The sequence below is a fragment of the Hipposideros armiger genome, unplaced genomic scaffold (genome assembly GCF_001890085.2).
Source record: "Hipposideros armiger isolate ML-2016 unplaced genomic scaffold, ASM189008v1 scaffold_94, whole genome shotgun sequence".
NCBI classification, from domain to species: Eukaryota; Metazoa; Chordata; class Mammalia; order Chiroptera; family Hipposideridae; genus Hipposideros; species Hipposideros armiger.
In genome coordinates, this window is record NW_017731444.1 from 52,009 (window position 1) to 71,667 (window position 19,659).

A 19,659-nucleotide genomic window follows, 5' to 3' on the forward strand; every position below is an offset into this window, starting at 1 on the left:
GAGCGCAATGATGGTGCCAACTTGGGCCAGTGAAGCAACGTCCTCCACAACTAGACTGAACAACAAAAGGACAGCAACTTGTCTGTTCCCCTTCCCCCAATTCCCCAGCACTGTTCCCATTCCCCCAATTCTCCACTAAAAAATAAAAATAAAAAAAATATATATGTGGCCTGCCTACAGGCCATAATTTGCCAACTTGGATTAGAGGGTCAGGCATTAATTTTTCATCTGAACTTTGAAGAAGAAATTCAAGATGGGCAGAGCAATTTGCAATGAGGAACAATAAACTAAACTAAGGAATAGGTACTTCGGTTAAACTGCTCAGTAGTGTCTCTTAGTGGTCATGGGTAGATATGCATAGAAAAGAACAGCTTGAAGCCTTATAGTGAAATTAGCCATGATCTCAAGACCAAACAAAGATAACTCATAAAAATGAAAATTACACACTAGTCTCAAATATTAATGCCTGTATTTTAGGTAAAATATTAGCAAACATAACCCAGAGCCATGTTAAAAGAATATTCTGTGATGAAGTTGGGTTTATTAAGGGCTCAATATTTACTTTAATATCAGGAAATTTATTCTTGTAATCACTGTACTAATTTTTCTTCTTGGAGCCACTTATAATGACTTCATAGATGCCAAAAAGACATTTGATAAAAGTGAACATCCATTCTGTGTAAACATTTCTAATAAAATAGGAATCTAAATGAAAAATCTGAACTTATTGTTCTTTGAAAAGACCTCATCATCATCATCAACCCATGGTTAGCCTAATTATGGGAAAAGTGAAAATGCAAAAATTTATAACATTAAGAGTGTAATAAGAATGATAAGGAGAATTTAACCACAGTTAAACAAGAGAGATAAGTAGTTTAGGAGTTTATGCACGTGTCCAAGACCCATGCTCCACTTGCACGCAGTGCCCAGAATGTGAGGAAGCTGTAGGCAATACATGGAGGCTAGACATAGCATTGTAGTTTTGAGAACATTACAAGCTTCTCTGGAGTCAGTGAACAGGGACCACTCAGGAGATCACCTTTTATTGCATCTGGAGCAACAGTGACATGTAACTGAAGAAGTAACAGTGGTGATCACCATGGGCTGTAGACCAGGCCCTATCCTGGTTTTCTGACTACCCATGAGCTTGGTATTCTTAGATGATATGAAGAAGTGGAGGGAAGCCCTTTTAGTGTCCAATAGTGGACTTCTCATCTACTGGAAGAGTAAAGACTCAGAGCTATATTTAATGTAACTTAGAAATAATAAAGTAAGGTGGTATTTCTTGTACCAAAATGTGGCTGAGCACACTACACTATGGAGAATTCTTACAAAGCAATAAGAAAAATACAACAATGAGAAGTGGAAGACAACAGGAATTGGCTGTTCACAAAATAAGAAGTAAAAATGACCAAGATTTTCCGTTGCCAGTTAGGGATATAGAAAGTTGAAAGAAATTATAGCTGTCACCCTAACAACCAGAAACAATCTGAATAAACAACAAAATCATAGTTTAAAAATAAAACCATTAGTAAGCTGAAGATGCAAAGAAAGCTAAAAGAACTCAGTTCCTCAAAATGTAAGGCTCTTCATAGGATGCTGATCTCATTTCTGTTGGAGCAGCAGAAGGAAGAGGAACCCATCATAGACAGGGATAAGTAGAAATCCGCTGACCTTTTAAAGAGCTTTTAGTGGCTCTGTGTGGGTGAGTCAGCACCTGCCCATCAACTCCATCCCATAGGTCTTCACAGATGCACACAGGGTTGTACACCAAAGGCTGGGGGCCAGACAGGAAATCTGAGAACCATCCCCCCTAAGGCACTTAACACTCAACTATCTGGATTGAGGAGAGCTGAGAGCAACCCTTTGGAGGCATTCCAGGTCTTTACATAAAGTATAAGCAGCTTCCCTCTTAAGGCTGGAGGTAAGGCAGCAAGACAGAGAGGGGTGGCCCTACATAGACAGAGCCAAGGGGACTGGAGAGCAAAGAGAATCCTTAGCAGAGAGAGATGCTCCGTGATTCAGAAAGCTTGTGGCTTAGCTGTAAAATAGAGATTTCCCGAATCTTACCAGTGCTCTGAGCAAATTCTTGACTGAGGCTCACACCCCATCCTAAAAATATTTGAATTTAGTGATGAATTAAATCAAACTACAAATTCATAAGACCCAGACGTAGATCAATTACATTTCAAATTAACTTAGATCCCTACTCTAGTGGCCTAATAATAGAAATAGAACCCTTTCCTAGAGGTAAGTATTATTTACTTCAGTTTTTTATACACATTTGTGGCAAAAAAAAACATTATAAAACATGGAGAAGCAAGAAAATTAGGTCTGTGGTTAAGAAAGGAAAGTCAAAGTAGACCCAGATGTTGCAATTAAGCAATGGGGAATTTAAATAACTAATAAAACTGATGAAGAATATGGAAGAAAGGGGGACAACATGCATGAAGAGATAAGTTTCATCAGAGACCTGAAAACTATAAAAAGAACCAAATGGAAAAGCTACAAATAGAAAATACTATATCAGAAATGAAGAATTTATCAGGTTGGCTTGATAGCAAGCTAGACACCAATGAAGATAGGTCAATAGAAAGTTTCTAAACTAAAGGACAAAGAGAAAAAGAGCAAGGGGAGTGGAACAGAGCATCCAATATATGTCAAACATCATCAGATGGTCTAACATAATATAATTGGAGTCTCAGAAAGAGAATAGCAAGAAAATGGGAAGGAAATTTGAGTTGATAATGTCCAAGAACTTTCCAAATTGATGCAATGCATCAATCCACAGATCCAAGAAGCTCAGTGAACCCCAAGTAGGTGAAAAAGATATGTATAAAAATGACTCTAAATTTGTGCAGGGATCTCTTGTGGTGAGTCTAGAAATGTTAATAAAATCCAAATCCAATAACCAAAAGAAATTAAAATGCAATTCCAGTCATTACTTGTATTTCTAGGAAATTATTACGAAGGGAGCCAATCTGTATCCATATTAGTTCTTAAAATCTACTTTTTTTCGTTCTCCCTTCTCTTGCTTTGCGCTTCATAGCCTCCAAACTTCTGTAAAACCCCATTTTCTCTCCATCATCCAAATACTTTTTCTGTTCACATGTATTTTCCCTTTGCCAAGACCCGTAATCTTACAGCCAGAATTGGCATCTAGGCTTTAATTCCCATTGGCCAACAACTGCTGGCAGCTCTTTGATGGCAGAGAACCTACAGCTCCACGCTTCTTGGTCAGATACCACAGAGGAAAAATGCAGATTCCTCTGAGATTTGATTTAGAAAGATGTTCAAAGTATGTTTGGTGAGAAAAGTAAAAAAGCAGAGTATATTTCCATCTTTGTAAAACAATTTGTGTTTCTGTGTCTTAGAAACGTCAAGTGGTAGTCTTACTGGTCATTTTAATTATTTTACTTATTTTCATTTTCTCATTTTTATTGCATTATATAATTTTTAAAAACATTTTCAAATATTGAAGTTGAACTTCTTTTCCCCCTTTGAGCCACCTGTGAGCAGCCACTGCCAATGCCAGCCTAGGGCCAAGAGTTCTTTCTGAAGTTCAGCATTCTTCCTCACTGGCCAAAGGCCAAGGCACACTGGCATGTTTCTTGGGGTTTTCAGACCTTTGCTGTTTATCTGACCTTGATATCTATCTGGGCTTGTCTTCTGGATTTGGCCTGGAAGAGTCTGAGCAGATAGACTTTCCCTTCTTTATCATCAGATCCAACTGATGAGTTCCACGTACATACACAGTATCCGTTTCCACAAATGTACTGTTTGTGCTGTGGAACAGTTGAAGAATAGTGTGTCTGGTGGAAAGCACACAGGCTCTGGGTATCTCTTACCTAGATATAGTTCCACTTTTGTTACTTGTTAGTGTTGCATCCTCAGGCAGGTCACTCTACTGCTCAGTGCCTCAGTCACCTCATCTATAAAATGGGCATGGAGAAGTACCCAAGGATGTTAGGAAGATTTAAATATATGTACTTAAATATATATACATATATAAATATATAAAATAATGTATAAGATATAGAAATGTAAATATATATGTATATTAAAAAATTCTATTATATTAAATATATATGAACATTTGCTATATCATGCTAGTTATTTTTAGCATGAAAATTCACTGTATTTTCCATTTTAGTCATAGCATGGAGCTAAAAGCAGTATTTAACAGTTCATTCTACCTTATTCTGTAATTCATACTGGCACATCCACCTTCCTCAGGGAAGTTTTTTTGAAGCAAAGTGTCTATCTTCTTCTGTGTATCCCCCAAAGCACACAGTGTTTTTTGCCTAGAAGATAGCCAGAGAATGACTACTGCTCAACTGTATAACTCTGCTTCTTGTTATAGACCCATACCAAGATGGCTGTAACCATGTAGGCCATTTAAATGGAGATATACCTTTTGAGCTTGTTTCTAAATACAATTGCAAAACAGAATAAAATGTGTTCTATATATGTATATTTTTCTAAGCCTCACAAAGTGACATATTCTAGTATAGCCTAAGAGATTGGACAGAGCCAAGCAGGAGAGGCACAGACCCACACTAGTTGGACAGCCTTAGATGTGTTTTCCACGAGGCCAATAATGTGCATTATGGGCATCTGAGAGAGAGAGAGCAGACAAATGTCAGAAAGTCAAGGGAAAGAAGGCCCAGATGTTTTCAGTCAACTCAGGTTGGCTGACAGTAGAGGCAGAGAAATTGAATGGTGTTGTAGACATCTAGTGTGCAAGGCCTGGTAATAAGGACTGTATACAGGTTACTTCATTTAATTCCTATAATATCTCCATAAGATAGATATTCGTCAACCCATTACATACATAAGGCATTTGAGGCTCAGAGGTTAATTTCCTTGCCCACAGTTACATAGCCAGTAAGAAGCAAAGCAAAGGTTTCAGCACAGGTCTTCCTGATTTGAAACATATTTTGATTGCTAAGTTGTGGCAGCAGCCAGCTGAAAATGGGGAGTGGATCTAGGACCAAAACAGCTAGACAGACGTTAAAGTTCTGAGATTAGAGTGTTGTTGGAAGAATGGGGAGTGTACTTCTCTCCAGAGTCCAGGAGGACATGTGGGAGTAACCCAGTGCCAATGTGGGAAAACCCAGTGCCAATGTGGGAAGACTGTCCTGGACCTAGAATCAGGGCCACTGGGTGGACACTGGGTCAGGATCTTAAACCAGAAGGTCTGGTTTACTGGGCCGAGGCACAGAGATGCTATGGCAAGGCAGTCTGACCCAGGCAGTTGTAGATTACCAGTTACAAGTATATATTTGTGTATATAAAATATGTATGTAAAAATAGGATGAGATATTTCCCCAAAATGATTTTTAGTCTGTATTATCTGAGTTTTCTGTAATAAATTACTTGTTTTTGTTTTAAAGACTTTTTAATAAAATAACACAGACTCAGAAAACAACATAAAACTAAGGTATAACCTAATAAATATAAAGCAAAGCAACAGAACCTTGCTAGTCACCCCAAGAGCAACCTGAGTGCTTTATGCAAAATCCATCACCATCTTCCCCTCCTCCAAGAATAACACTGTCGTGAATTCTATGATAATCACCTCCTCACATTTTTTTTTGCAGTTTTATCATCCAAATATGCTTTCATAAACACGTAGTTTAATTATGCCTGCATACGTGTGTGTGTGTGTGTACACACACATACCTGATTTTTTTATACCACATTATATATAAAACATTCAGAAAACAATATCAGCACTGTCACCTACATGATTACTAAAAATTTTAGATATATGTGTATAATTTATGTGTAATATACATATATGTATACATATATATATGTATGTATACACACACACACACACTATATGTAAATAAAATACAAATCATCTGGGCAGCAAGTAGTAAAGCCACTTAAGAATGTTGTTTAGGGCCGGCCGAGTGGCGCGATGGTTAAGAACTCGCTTGGGATGCCAGAGGGCCCCGATTCGGATCCCACATATGAGGGCCAGTGACACTGCCCTCCGCAGCTGAGATGCTGAACAACAGCTCAACCTGGAGCTGGGCTGCCATGAGTCGCCGGCGACGGCGTGGGCTGCAGTCCCTGTGGCAGTGGGTTGCCATGGGCTACCGTGTGTGGCCAGCAGCCAGCGTGAGCGGCCAGCAGCCGCAGTGAGCGGCCGTCCAGAAGCCGGCGACTGATCTGCCTCGCCAGAGAAGAGCGCAATGATGGTGCCAACTTGGGCCAGTGAAGCAACATCCTCCACAACTAGATTGAAGAACAAAACGACAGCAACTTGTCTGTTCCCCTTCCCCCAACTCCCCAGCACTGTTCCCATCCCCCCAATTCCCCAATAAAAATCTTTTAAAAAAAAAAAAAAAAAGAATGTTGTTTACACTAAGTATTCCCAGCAGAGGTCCCTTGTGCTTTATGCCTAGGACCAGAAGTAGCATCAGTGTGTGACTAGAACAGAGTCCACAGGTCTGAGTAGTTGTGTATCCTCACCTGGAAGAGAAGAAAGGAGGAGAGCATAGATCTGGCTAGCCAGAGGTAGTGGAGCAAACAGGATGTCTGCTGTGAGCAAGTTACTAGGCTGGGTGCCCAGTAAGCATACCACTTACACAGTGTGAGGTGGACAGTGAAGAGTGCAAATTATCAACAGTTTCAAAATAAGGACAAAGACGTTACTTGAATATCTTAAGTCATAGCTGGTGTTTCTTGGTTAACTGAAAAAGAAAAGCCAGGAGCACAAAGCAGTGTATGGTTGTTGGGAATAGAAATGAGTTCTGAGAGGAGGCTGAAAAACAGCTGGGGTAGGGGAAGGAGGCAGACTGCACATAGAAGAGAGTCAACTGGGAAATGTGCAGAGTTCCTCATTTAATGGTGGCCGCTAGAAGGAGGGCGTGAGGGAGCAGAGGGCTCTGGGCTACCCCGGCCCCACTGAATGTCTAACGAAAGTCACTTCATTTGTCCTTGAACAAAGCTTCACTGTTGTGACCCTTTTGGCAGTAGATGTACCATCTCTTTGGTAGCCTTATACATAACTCCCTTTATCCAACAAGGGTTGCTAAAGTAAGGCACTGGGAGCCATCACTGTCCTTTTTAAAAAAGCTTTATTAGAGTATAATTTATATGCCATAAAATACACCCATTTTAAGTGTACAATTCAATGATTTTTAATAAATGTACAGAGTTTAGCAACCATTACCACAGTTGAATTTTAGAACATTTTATCAACCCAGAAAGTTCTGTTGTGTTCACTAGCAGTCAATCTCCATTCCCACTGATAGCCTCTTGGAAACCACTAACCTACTTTCTGTAAAAAGTAGATTATCCACATGGTTCAACCATGTAGATAATAGGTTCATCCATGTAACATGTTACCACCTCATAAAACAACATATTTAAATGGCCTGGTGTGAGATCAGATACAATTTCCTGATTCTGGTTTTCTAAAGAACCTCCTTTAAATGACCAAATGCATTATTTTTTTTCATTTTCTCCCTAGGATTTGGTGGCTTTTGAACATCAATGGACTAGCTTCTTCGCTAATTTTGACACAGAAATTCCTTTCCTGCTGGAACTTTCAGAATCTCAGGCGGGTGAGGTATGTATGGGAAGGGTCCAAGGGAAAGAAGAAATTTATTTATTTATTTATTTATTGTTTTTATCTTTATTTAAAAAGAATTTTTTTTCAGAATTCACTACCTAATTTGTTTTGGTTATCATTTCCTTAAGCTTTGTTGAATGCTTTAAAGAAGTTTTTAACCCCTATATAAAAAGTTTGTTATTTTTCGGTGGCAACTTCTCTGTTTTTCAGTGTGGTAGTGTCTCTGTCAGCCAGGAATTCTATTGGGCACTAGTTAATAAACCTACAAATAATTCTCCACATGTGAGCAGCACGCCTTTGTCAGTTGAACCTCTGGGTAATGCCAAGCTTTCTTTCTAGGCAAACAGTAGTGAAGTTACTAAGTTCGGGCCAAGATCCACTCCATAAGTAAACTGAGGCATCTAAATCAACAACTAAGCCACAGGACTGTCCCCAAAATTAGATAACAGGAAGGATCAGAAAAGCAATCCTGAGCTTGCACTTGAGCCCACCTTGGGCTTGACTGCCAGTCCTCAATTCTCCTCCACATTGTGCTCCACTTTGGCCCAGAACAAGCCCTGCTCCAGATCTGGGGAACTGGGGTGGATTTGTTGTCAGTGCATTTTACTTTTACATCATGTTATAAACCCCCCAATATATTGCCGTTGTTTTTGTTTAAATAGTCAATTGTCTTTTTAAGTTATCTTTTTAATATTTTAAGTTATTATCTTAAAGATTTAAATAATTTAAAAATCTTACCTGTTTGCCCATGTAGCTGCTCTTCCTGGTGCTCTTCATTCCTTTATATAGATCCAGATTTCCAGTTGGTATGATTTCCTTCTCCCTGAAGGATGTCCTGTAATATTTTTTGTGGTGTGAGTCTTCTTATGGTTAATTCTTCCAGCTTTTGTGTGCCTGAAAACAATCTTTATTTCACCTTCATTTTTTTTTTTCAGCTGAGCCATCCTGCCACCTGTTGGCAGCTCAGCGGCTGCTCAGCTCGGGCTGGGACTCAAACCGCTGTTGCTCAGAGCTCAAACTCTTGAGCGAGCTCTTAACCAACTGAGCCACTCAGCCGGTCCTTCACCTTCATTTTTGAAAGATATTTTTGCCATGTATAGAAATTCTAGGTTGACAGGTTTTTTTTTTCAGTACCTGAAAGGTGGTGTCCACTGTCTTTCTAGCATGTTTTCTGATAAGAAGTCTTTCATCTTTATCTTCATTTTTTGTATGTAACTGGTCTTTTTTTTCCTCTGGTAGCTTTTAAGATTTTTCTCTTTATTACTGGTTTGGAGTAATTTTATTATAATGTGTGTTGCTGTAATTTTCTTCATATATTTTGTGCTTAGGTTTTGTTGACCTTCTTAGATCTGTGAATTTATAGTTTTCATCAGGTTTGGAAAGTTTTTGGCCATTATTCATATTTTTTTTCTGTCCTTCTTTCCTTCAAAGACTCCAATTACTCTCTATTAGGCCACTTGAAATTGTCCCTGATGCCCCTTGCAATTTTTTGGATTCTTTTTTCTTCTCTCATTACTGGTTTAAGAGTGAAAGATATTCAAAAACGTCTACTCAGTGACATGTCACTTCTTGCTTCTTAGCTGCCTCATTCTCATTTCTCCCTTCTTTACACTCTTTACCCACCCACTCCACTACAAATCGGCAACAAATCTCTTCGGTTTCTGGTGTATCTTTTCTTTCTCTTTTGTACAAATGATAGATACATGTATGCTTTCTTATATCCTCTTCTTTCTTCCACTGAAGGGTAGCATACTATATGTAGTCATCTCCACTTTGCTTTTTTCACTGAGTGTATCCTGGAACTCTCCCCAGGTCAGTTCATTGAGGTCTTCCTCATTCTTTGTTATGATTCATAGTACTCCACTATGTGGATTTATCTTAATTTATTCAACCACCCCCTTATATATGCATATCTAGGTTGTTTTCAATATTTTCCTGTTGGAAACAGTGCCATAGTAAATAAATAACTCTGTGCTTATGTATTTTCATATTATTGGAGGTTTGTATACCTTACCTAGTAATGGGATTGCTGGGTCAAAAGGTAAGCGTGTATGTAGTTGTGTTAGTATTGCCAAATGTCCCTTTAGAAGGGTTGTACCAATTTGCATTCCCACCAGCAATATATGAGAGTGCTTGTTCCACCAAAGCCTCACCAACAGAATGTGTCATTTTTTACAGTCTCATACATGAGAAATGGTATCTTGGTATTATTTTAATTTGTATTTTGTTTGAAGGCGATTTTATATTTTATTTTCATGTCTTCCCATTTTAAAATTGGTACAATATTATTAATGAACTATAGGGCAAAGGTTTTAGGTCTTTTGTCCCTTAGTTTTAAAGAGTTCTTTATATGTTTAGGCTATTAACGTTTTATCTGTGGCATATATTCCAGATATTTCCTCAATGTTTATCAATTGCTTTGTTTATTTATATTTTTGGCCATGCAGACTGTTTTATCTTTATGTAAATTTTTTTTTTATTGCCTCTGGAATTTTAGTAATTGTATAGAGAAAGGCTTTAATATTAAAGAGGGATTCACCCTTTTGGTACTTGTATGGTTTAATTTTAAATTTTAAGTTTCTAATTAATTTGGGATTTTGTGTGTGTGTGTGTGTGTGTGATGTGAAAAATGGATCTAATTTTATCTTTCTTCCCAAATGACTACCCAATTAAAATCCCAGCTATGCAACTCACTAGCTCTGTGACCTGGAACGAAGTTAATTAACTTTTATGTCTTAGCCAACACATCTCTAGAGAGGGGATAATGATGGAATAAACCACATAGGTTGTTAATAGGATTACTTGAGATAATACATTTACGTGCCTATCACAGTTCACATGATAAATCCATAGTAAATTTTAACTATTATTATTTTAATATATAAAGAGTTTTTATAAATTAGTAAGACAAAAACCAAAGCTCCAATTGATAAACATCCAAAGGATGTAAGTAAACGGTTAATTAATTACCAAATGTCCATTGAACATATCAGAAATATTCTACTTCATTAAAAATCAAAGGGATGGGCCGGCCGAGTGGCGCGATGGTTAAGAACTGGCTTGGGACGCCAGAGGGCCCCGGTTCAGATCCCACATATGAGGGCCAGTGACACTGCCCTCCACAGCTAAGATGCTGAACTACAGCTCAACCTGGAGCTGGGCAGCCGTGAGTCGCCTGCGACAGCAGAGGCTGCAGCCCCTGTGGCAGTGGGTTGCCATGGGCTACCGTGTGTAGCCAGCAGCCAGCGTGAGCGGCCAGCAGCCGCAGTGAGCGGCCATCCAGAAGCCGGTGACTGATCTGCCTCACCTGGGAAGAGCGCAATGATGGTGCCAACTTGGGCCAGTGAAGCAATGTCCTCAACAACTAGACTGAAGAACAAAAACGACAGCAACTTGTCTGTTCCCCTTCCCCCAATTCCCCAGCACTGTTCCCATCCCCCCAATTCCCCAACAAAAATCTTAAAAAAAAAAAAAAATCAAAGGGATGTACAATAAAACAACAATGAAGTGCCATTTTTTCATTTATCGACTTGGCAAATATATTTTTAAGTGGACATTTAATGGACAGTGCTTATGGTGATATCCTGTGATAGTCACACTCTTGTATTGTAAGTGGAACTGTACCTTGATAAAACTTTTTTTTTTTTAAAGATTTTATTGGGGAATTGGGGGAGGGGACCAGCCAAGTTGTTGTTCTTCAACCTTCGTTGTGGAGGGTGCCAGTCGCCATCTGGCTGCCCGTCAGCAGCTCATGGCCTCTAAGCTCAAGGTGCTGTGTTCAATCTTAGTTGCAGGTGGGCATAGCCCACCATCAAACAGGCAATCTTGTTGTTACACCAGCTGAGCCATCCTGCCACCTGTTGGCAGCTAAGCGACAGCTCAGCTCAGGCGCTGCATCACTGACCCATGTGGGAATCAAACCAGCGGCCCTGTTGCTCAGAGCTCGCGCTCTTACGCCAACTCTTAGCCAACTGAGCCACTCGGCCGGCCCTTAATAAAACTTTTTTGAAAAACTATTTGGCAGTGTAGTCTGCCTTTTTACCCTATAACTTTATTTCCAGATATACATTAAGGAAATAATCAGATGCAGATAAAATTTATGAAAAGTTGCTTGATATAGAATTATTTATTATATAAGAGTTAGTAGCAATATAAATTTCCAAGGATAGAGGACTATTTAATAAACTTTGGTACAATTGTATATATTCTGTGGATGTACCATAGAAAAAAGATTTGAAGGAAATGTGCCATAATGTCAGCAGTTCTTTAGAGATTATAGATGGTTTTTATTTTATTCTAAAATAAGCGTGTATTCATTATATAATAGGGGGTGAAAACCCCAATAGATGTGACTTAAGGGGATTGAAATTTTGAACCCTGCATATCAGGTTTTTTTTTTATTGACTCAAAAGCTTTAAGAAAACATTTGGAATTGTCTGAAGACTTTAAAAACTTCACAAAAAATGGTTCTTTGTCATTTTTGAACTCGATGGAGCCTGGGGGTCTTGGGGCAGTGAGTGGGGGCCGCCAGCTGGCAGGAGAGCAGCTGCAGTTGGGCACCAGCCCAGTGCACACCCGCCGCACTGCATATCAATTTTTGATTAGTGTTTAGCCTAGCACTGTACACACCAAAGCTGAGAAGTACTTCTTTGGTTTCCTGAAAAACATCTATCAGTGTAATTCTCAGTTCCTTGGATTCTCCCTCATTGCTGATTTTTAATTCTTTCATTAGAATTAATATATATTCCTTTATTGAAAATGTAGAAAAAAAATTTAATAGAAGAAAAAATGCCCACGTGTTTAGTAATTTGGATGGTAGTTATTCCAGTTTCTTTTCAGTAATTACAGCCTGTAAAATTTGACAAGAATTTCTTTTCTTTACCTTACTTTTCCTTTCTTTTGCAGCCTTTTGTCTTTTTTTTTTTTCCTTTGCTGTTTTTGGTTTTTTAGCTACCTGTTCCCAAATTCATGTTGTTATCCACCACTTGTGTCCTTTCATGTTCTTATAATAACATACAAACATATATCTTTCTCTTTCTTGCTCTCATACACACATACTATATATGTATATATATTTATAGATACTTACAAATATACATAAGAGGTTTTGTATTTGTTTTGTAAAATTGTGATCTTAATATATGCAATGTTGGCTTCTTTTTTAGCCATTCAGAAGCTATTTCAGTCATGGAATGATCTCCAGCCATATAACTGAAAACAGGTAAGATTCTTGGGGTAGAAAGGTGAATGGTAATAGAGAAAATGGATTGACAAGGCAGGTGGATGTGGGGGAGCATCTAAATCCAGAAGATAGAGTCAGGAAAATATAGGTGGACTTTAATCATCACAGAGTAAAAAAATCCATACTCTGTAAAATTGCCTGTTTCACTGCTTTTGTATTTTTGTAATTTTTAAATATAGTTTTATAGTAAACTAGCTTTTAAAACATTCTAGCTTGCTGAAATCTAAAGAAAGACACTTTTGGGGGTGACCAGTTAGCTCATTTGGTTGGAGCGTGGTGCTGATAACAGCAAGGTTGCCGGTTCCATCCTCACATGGGCCACTGTGAGCTGCGCCCTCCTTAGGGGAGTCAACTATGCCATTGTAGCATGAAAGCAATGTGTAACCAATGACCATAGCTGTTCCCCAATAAAATTAAAAAAACAAAAACAACAAAAACTACAGATATTTTTTTTAAAAGAAAGAAACTTTTTATTTCATTCCGAGCCGAAAAAAGCGAGAGGAAGCGATGTGTCCAAGGGCTGGGAAAGGATCATCCGAGGCTTGTGGGGAATAAAAAAGATTGGCATAAAGGTCCCAGGAAGGGAATGGGAGCGGTGAGGGTTCCTGCATTTGTTCTCTTGATGTGTTCTTCAGCACCTCTTTTGTCATGATAATCAGGAGGGCCCAGAAGGGAATAGTTGAGTAGATAATTCCTTTCTTTTCTCCCCCAATTACAATCCAATCTGATAGTGAGACAAACTACCCTGGCTGGGCCTCAGAGTCATCTGTTTCTCTCCAAAGTGTCATTTAGCTTGAGTTAAGGTTCAGAAGAAAAATCAGTCATATTTACAGTTAAGAACCCCTGTTTTGGGCCGGCCGAGGGGCATGTTGGTTAAGAACTGGCTTGGGACGCCAGAGGGCTCCAGTTTGGATCCCACATATGAGGGGCAGTGACACTGCCCTCTACAGCTAAGATACTGAACAACAGCTCAACCTGGAGCTGGGCTGCTGTGAGTCGCCGGAGATGGCGTAGGCTGCAGCCTCTGCTGCAGTGGGTTGCCATGGGCTACTGTGTGTAGCCAACAGCCAGTGTGAGTGGCCAGCAGCAGCCGTGAGCAGCCGTCCAGAAGCCAGTGACTGATCTGCTTCGCCCGCAAAGAGCGCAATGATGGTGCCAACTTGGGCCAGTGAAGCATCGTCCTCCACAACTAGACTGAAGAACAAAAGGACAGCAACTTGTCTGTTCCCCTTCCCCCAATTCCCCAGCACTGTTCCCATCCCCCAATTCCCCAATAAAAATCTTTAAAAATAAAGAAACAAACAAACAAAGAACCCGTTTGCCTGAAGCTTAAGGAGGTATTTTTAAGAGTAATGAAAAGAAAGGCAAAGAATTTTCCACGTGACACATACTAGGGGCAATTTAAGGAAAGGGTGGGGGATAAAGGAAACTGTCTTAGTCTGTTTTAGCTGCTCTGATAAAAATACCATAAACTGGGTGGCTTATAAACAAAAAACATTTATTTTTCACATTTTTGGAGGCTTGGAAGTTCAAGATCATGGTGTTGGCAGATTCAGTCTGGTGAGGACCCACTTCCTTATGGACAGCTGTCGTTTCACTATAACCTCACATGGCAGAGAGGGCTTGGATCTCTCCGGAGCCTCGATGAGGGACCCACCCTTATGATCTAATCACCTCCCAGAGGCCCTCTCTCTTAATGCCATCACTTTGGGGGTTAGGAGTTTTAACATAAGAAGTTTATGGGGATACATTTGGTCCAAAGCAGAAACTATATGTTTAAAATATCTTTTAGTCATTGAATATTTATTGAGAACATATGATATATATACTAAGCAAGAGATACATGGTTAAAAAATAAACCAGACATGGTCTCTTCCCTCATGGACTGTATAGTGTGGTGGGGAAAGACATTAACCAAGCAACCTCACAGAGAAATACGTAATTACAAACTCTTTGGTGCCATGAAGGAGAAAAGAACATGTTACTGTGAAGACCATAGCTGGAGAGCGTGACCTCCTTTGGGGGAAGATCTGGAAGATGAGGAAAGATCCTGGTCCTGAGATGAGAACATAAGGAGAGTAAAAGAAGATGAGTTTGGCTGGAGTATGGGAGTTGGGGGACAGTGGCCTTACATGGACCTAAAGAAGTTGGCCAGGCCACACCATGCAGGGGTTTTTGGGGTTTTTTTTTTGGCCATGTAAAAGATTTCAGCCCTTCTTCTGAAAATAACATAAAGGCATTAAAGGCTTTGCATGTTTAAAATATCATCATCCTCTCTGCAATGTGGAGAATAGATTGCAGGAGGGCAAGAGTGGAAGCAGGGAAACTGCATGGAAGCGTTGCATTTGTCCAGGGAAGAGACCATGAACTAGGGTTGTGGCCATGTGGATGGAGGGAAATGGATAAATAGACATGAAATTTGGGTTGCTGATTGGATTTAGAGGTAGGCAAAGTCAAGGAGGCCTCTCCGGCCTCACCCAGCGCCTGGATGGATGATGATGCCGTTTATTTACTGCAAGAAATGGAAGGGGTAGGAACAGGAGAGGGGAGGGGAGGGGAAGGGGAGACAGCTGAAGGTAAAACCCTAGGAATATTCAGAGACCCGGTAAAGGAGGAGGATGACTGGTGAGGGATACTGAGAAACAATAGCTTTTGCAGGGGGAGGATGTCAGGTGCCTCTGAGAGACCAAGGAAGGGCAGGTTGAAGGCTGTCCTTTGGGTTTGCTGTATGCCGCATGAAAGGCATTTGGGCGACTTTTGCAAGAGCAGTTTGAGTGAATTGACTGAGGAGGATCGATTGAAGTGGGCTGAGAAATGAGCAGAAAGTTAAAACAAAAAACAAAAAAAGACAATTCCAGCCAAGAGAGCAGGGAGGGAAGAAGGGAATGGGTGCAGGGGCAGGTACGGGTGATGGTGAGAACACTTGCAACGCTACCTTCCGTCTTCCCTCCTGAAAGTTGCTCAGGAATTACGAACAACTCTATTGTCTGTCTGTAGTCTGAGTATCACAATTGCTATCACGCTATTAAAATGCTCTTTTATGAAACTGCGATTTTGTCCCATCACTGCAAATTTATGGAACTTTCTCATCAAGAGGTAGGACAAGCTGAAAATAAAAGCTTGGCTTCGGTTTAGTTATGTCCCTAAAGAACTGATCTGTATGGGTCAGTAAGAGGAGTCATAGACATCTGGCATCCCCTCCCAGCCAGCAAGGAGCGTTAGGTGGACTGTATTAACTACTTTGCTAAGACTGCAGGAAGCCACTCACTCAATGGGAAGTGGCCCTGGCCGGGCATTTGTTTTCTAATTACTTGTTTTTAATTTGTCCCTCTAGCCCTTCTCGGCAGCCATTTGTTCTCTTTGGTAATCACTCCACACGAGAAAACCTGAATGCTGGCAGCTTTAACTTCCCCTCTGAAGGGCACCTGGTACGCAACACTGGTCCCAGTGGGAGCTTTGCCAAGCACATGGTGAGTGGCTTGACTGCCTGGTGCTTAATTGGTTTTATTATTAAATAGGGAGTAGTGGGGGCTGGATAAAAGGAACCTTTTCCAGTTACTGTTGGTTTAACCTTGAACGTGAAGATGTTTTGGAGTGAAAACAACTTCAGGGTAGATGGAGTAGACATACTATTTCCTATCCCTCTCACTAAGTACATTTAAAAACCCTGGATATTATATATAAAACAAACATAAGAAGACTCTGAAAGGTGGAGAGAAGAAGGCAGATTGGCTAAGAACCTCAGGACCAAAGGACCAAAATGGCAGTGTAGTTTTCTGGGGTTTCTTTGTATCCCAGACTGGATACTGGAGAAGCTGGCAATGTGGAAATGCCAATACGAGGCACAGACATTAGAAGCCCTAAGAAAAGTCTGCTCTCCCTGACCAAAGGACCAGGAAAGTGGCAACCTAGCAAGACAGAAACTTTGAGACACAGCTGCTGTACTCTAGCCAGACCCCTTAGGAAAAAACTGCATCTCCACCCCCACACCTGCCAGCAAGGGCTCAGTGCAGAGCCTAGAAGGTCCACCCTTGCCAGATTCTCACACCCACCCCTGTCAGGACAGTGTCAGAGAAGGCCAAGTGGGAAGCCAGGCAGTAATGAACCCTATCCCCCTGCCCCAGAGTATCAGTGGAGACCGCAGGGGAGTCTGGACTTTTACCCCCACCCAGCAGTAACAAGGTGCCCCTCCTTGGGATAGTATCATTGGAGCCAATGGAGCGTCAACAGTGACAAAGTCACCACCTTACTCATGGTGTCTGTCACTCTCCCAAGCCAGGGTGGTATCAATAGAGGTATACAGGGGAACCCACACCTGCCCAACAGTAACAAGGAGCGTGCGCACATACACACACACACACACCTACCCCCACCACACACGTCATAAAGGCTGAGTGGAGAATCTAGACTTACATTTCTACCTGGCAATAATGAAGTGGCAGGTTCCTCTGCTCACCCACTGAAGCAATGCTAGAGGAAGCCTGCCAAACATAAGACTTAAATAAGATCCAGCAAAGACTTTTGATTTTAGCTCTAATGTGTAAAGAGCTTGTAAAGCATTCCTACCATCTTTACAACAGGAAAAAAGCTGAACTAAAAATCAACAACTTTTCTTGGACTCATTAGAGAACTGAAATCTCAAAGCCAATTGCCACCTCGAAATCTGGAGAAACAAGTGAATCCAAAGAGTCACAGCCACTGAATGAGTACCTAGAGCCAAAACCACACTCAAATGATGGTTTTGATGAATCCCTAGAGGCTGAATATGGACTAGTGTGAGAGTACAAGACTCATGGGAAGGCACAGTCTTAGATAGACCCCTACACATTTGTGGGTTTAACTTTGAGGAGCCCCGTCAGGTTCTGGTGAAGAGCCAAGAAAAATCCCCTCACAGCTCTGTCAAGGGAAGGAGAAAAATAATCATTTTGAACTATAACAAAGTTATCCATAACAAAGGCCTGCTCTCTAGGATAAAAGACTTTACCAGAACCTTATCTCATCTTGGAAAAGGACACTTACCTGACTAACACACTAGCTTTGGTGTCACCTAAGGGAGGAGAAACAAAAAGGTTAAGAAACTCTTGTAAAGGTCTTAACCCAGGCACACACACAGGCCCACTAAAAGATTAAGATTTAATCATAAGATTATAGAATATTTCCCCTCCCCCATTACCTTACCACCACATCAACAGGTTTCCAACATACTTGGGGATTACTGCTGAAAGAGCTTCCATATGCAAACTACCTAAGGAGGAGTTCTTATGGAAACCCAAAGACAACAGGAGAGACGAATAGAATGACACTACAGGAATTTGAAGCACCTGTAGCTACAGAAAACATTGAACACAATCCAACTAACTCCCTGTCAGAGTAACACAAAACCTCACATACTGAAGCCTGTTTACCTCAGTTCCTATTACCTGATACATTGTGTCTGGCTTTCAACAAGAAATGACAAGGCATGTTAATAGGCAAGAAAAAACATAGTCTGAAGAGACAATATAACTGTCAGAACCAGACTCAGATATGACTCATATTTTAGAATTTTCAGACAGGGAATTTAAAATAATTATGATTAATATGTTAAGGGCTCTAATGGAAAAAGTTGACAACATGTAAGAACAGATGGATAATGTAAGCAGTGAGATGGAAGCTCTAAGAAATAATCAAAAGGAAATGCTAGAATTCAAAAACACTACAACAGAAATGAAGAATGGTTTTGATGGGCTCATCAGTAGACTGGACACAGCCAAGGAGAGAATCATTGAGCTTGAAGATAGATCAATAGAAACTTCCCAAACTGAAATGTAAAGAGAAAAAACAATGTGGAAAAAAAAAAAGGACATGCAAGAACTGTGAGACAATTTCAAAGAATGTAACATACACATAATGGGAATATCAGAAGGAGAAGAAAGAGAGAAAGGAGCACAAGAAATAGCCGAAATAACGTAAGTAACAATGGCTGAGAATATTCCAAAATTAATGACAGATACAAAGCCACAAATCCAGGAAGCTCATAGAATACTAAGCAGAATAAATATGAAAATATCTACACCTCATCCTACCATATTCAAACTTCAGAAGATCAAAGATAAAGAGAAAATCTTGAAAGAAGCTGGAGGAAAATATGCCTTACCTATAGAGGAGTAAGAATAAAAATTACAGTGAACTTCTTATCAACAACCATGCAAACAAGAGGAGAGTGGAGCGATATATTTAAAGTGTTGAAAAAAAACCCCACCAACCTGAATTCTGTATCCAGCAAAATTACTATTCAGAAGAAGAGGGGAGTGGGAAGTACAGAAGAAATAAAGACTTTCTAAGACAAAAAAACCCAGGGAATTCATCACCAGCAGACCCGCCCTGCAAGAAATGTTGAAAGAAGTTCTTCAGTTGTTAAGAAAAAAATTGTATAGATCAGAAACTTGGGGCAGAGCATCAAAGAAGGAACAAATCAAGGTAAATAAAAATCTTTTATTTTTATTATTCTTAATTGATCATAAAAGATAACTAATAGGGCCTGCTGAGTGGCTCGCTGGGTAAGAGTTGGCTTGGGATGCCAACTCTGAGCAGCAGAGCCACGGTTCAGATCCCACATGGGCCAGTGACTCTGTGCCCTCTACAGCTAAGATGGTGAACAACAGCTCAACCTGGAGCAGGGCTGCTGTAAGTTGCCGGCTACGGTGTAGGCTGCAGTGGAGCTGCAGTAGGCTGCCGTAAGCTACCGAGAGTGGCTGGCAGCCAGCGTGAACGACCTGCAGGTGCCGTGAGTGGCCATCCGATGACCAGCGACTGACTGCCTCACCCGGGAAGAGCGCAATGATCA

General features: G+C 40.4%; 1 protein-coding gene across 1 annotated transcript in view; it reads left to right on the forward strand.

Annotated features, from left to right (window-relative positions):
- DNAAF9 (dynein axonemal assembly factor 9) overlaps positions 1-19,659 on the forward strand; it is a 144,424-nt gene that overhangs the window by 37,650 nt on the left and 87,115 nt on the right. The window contains exons 8-10 of the mRNA XM_019645665.1: positions 7,490-7,588; positions 12,757-12,812; positions 16,168-16,303. Of these exons, the coding sequence (XP_019501210.1) occupies positions 7,490-7,588; positions 12,757-12,812; positions 16,168-16,303 (291 nt within the window). The remainder of the gene's footprint in view (positions 1-7,489; positions 7,589-12,756; positions 12,813-16,167; positions 16,304-19,659) is intronic.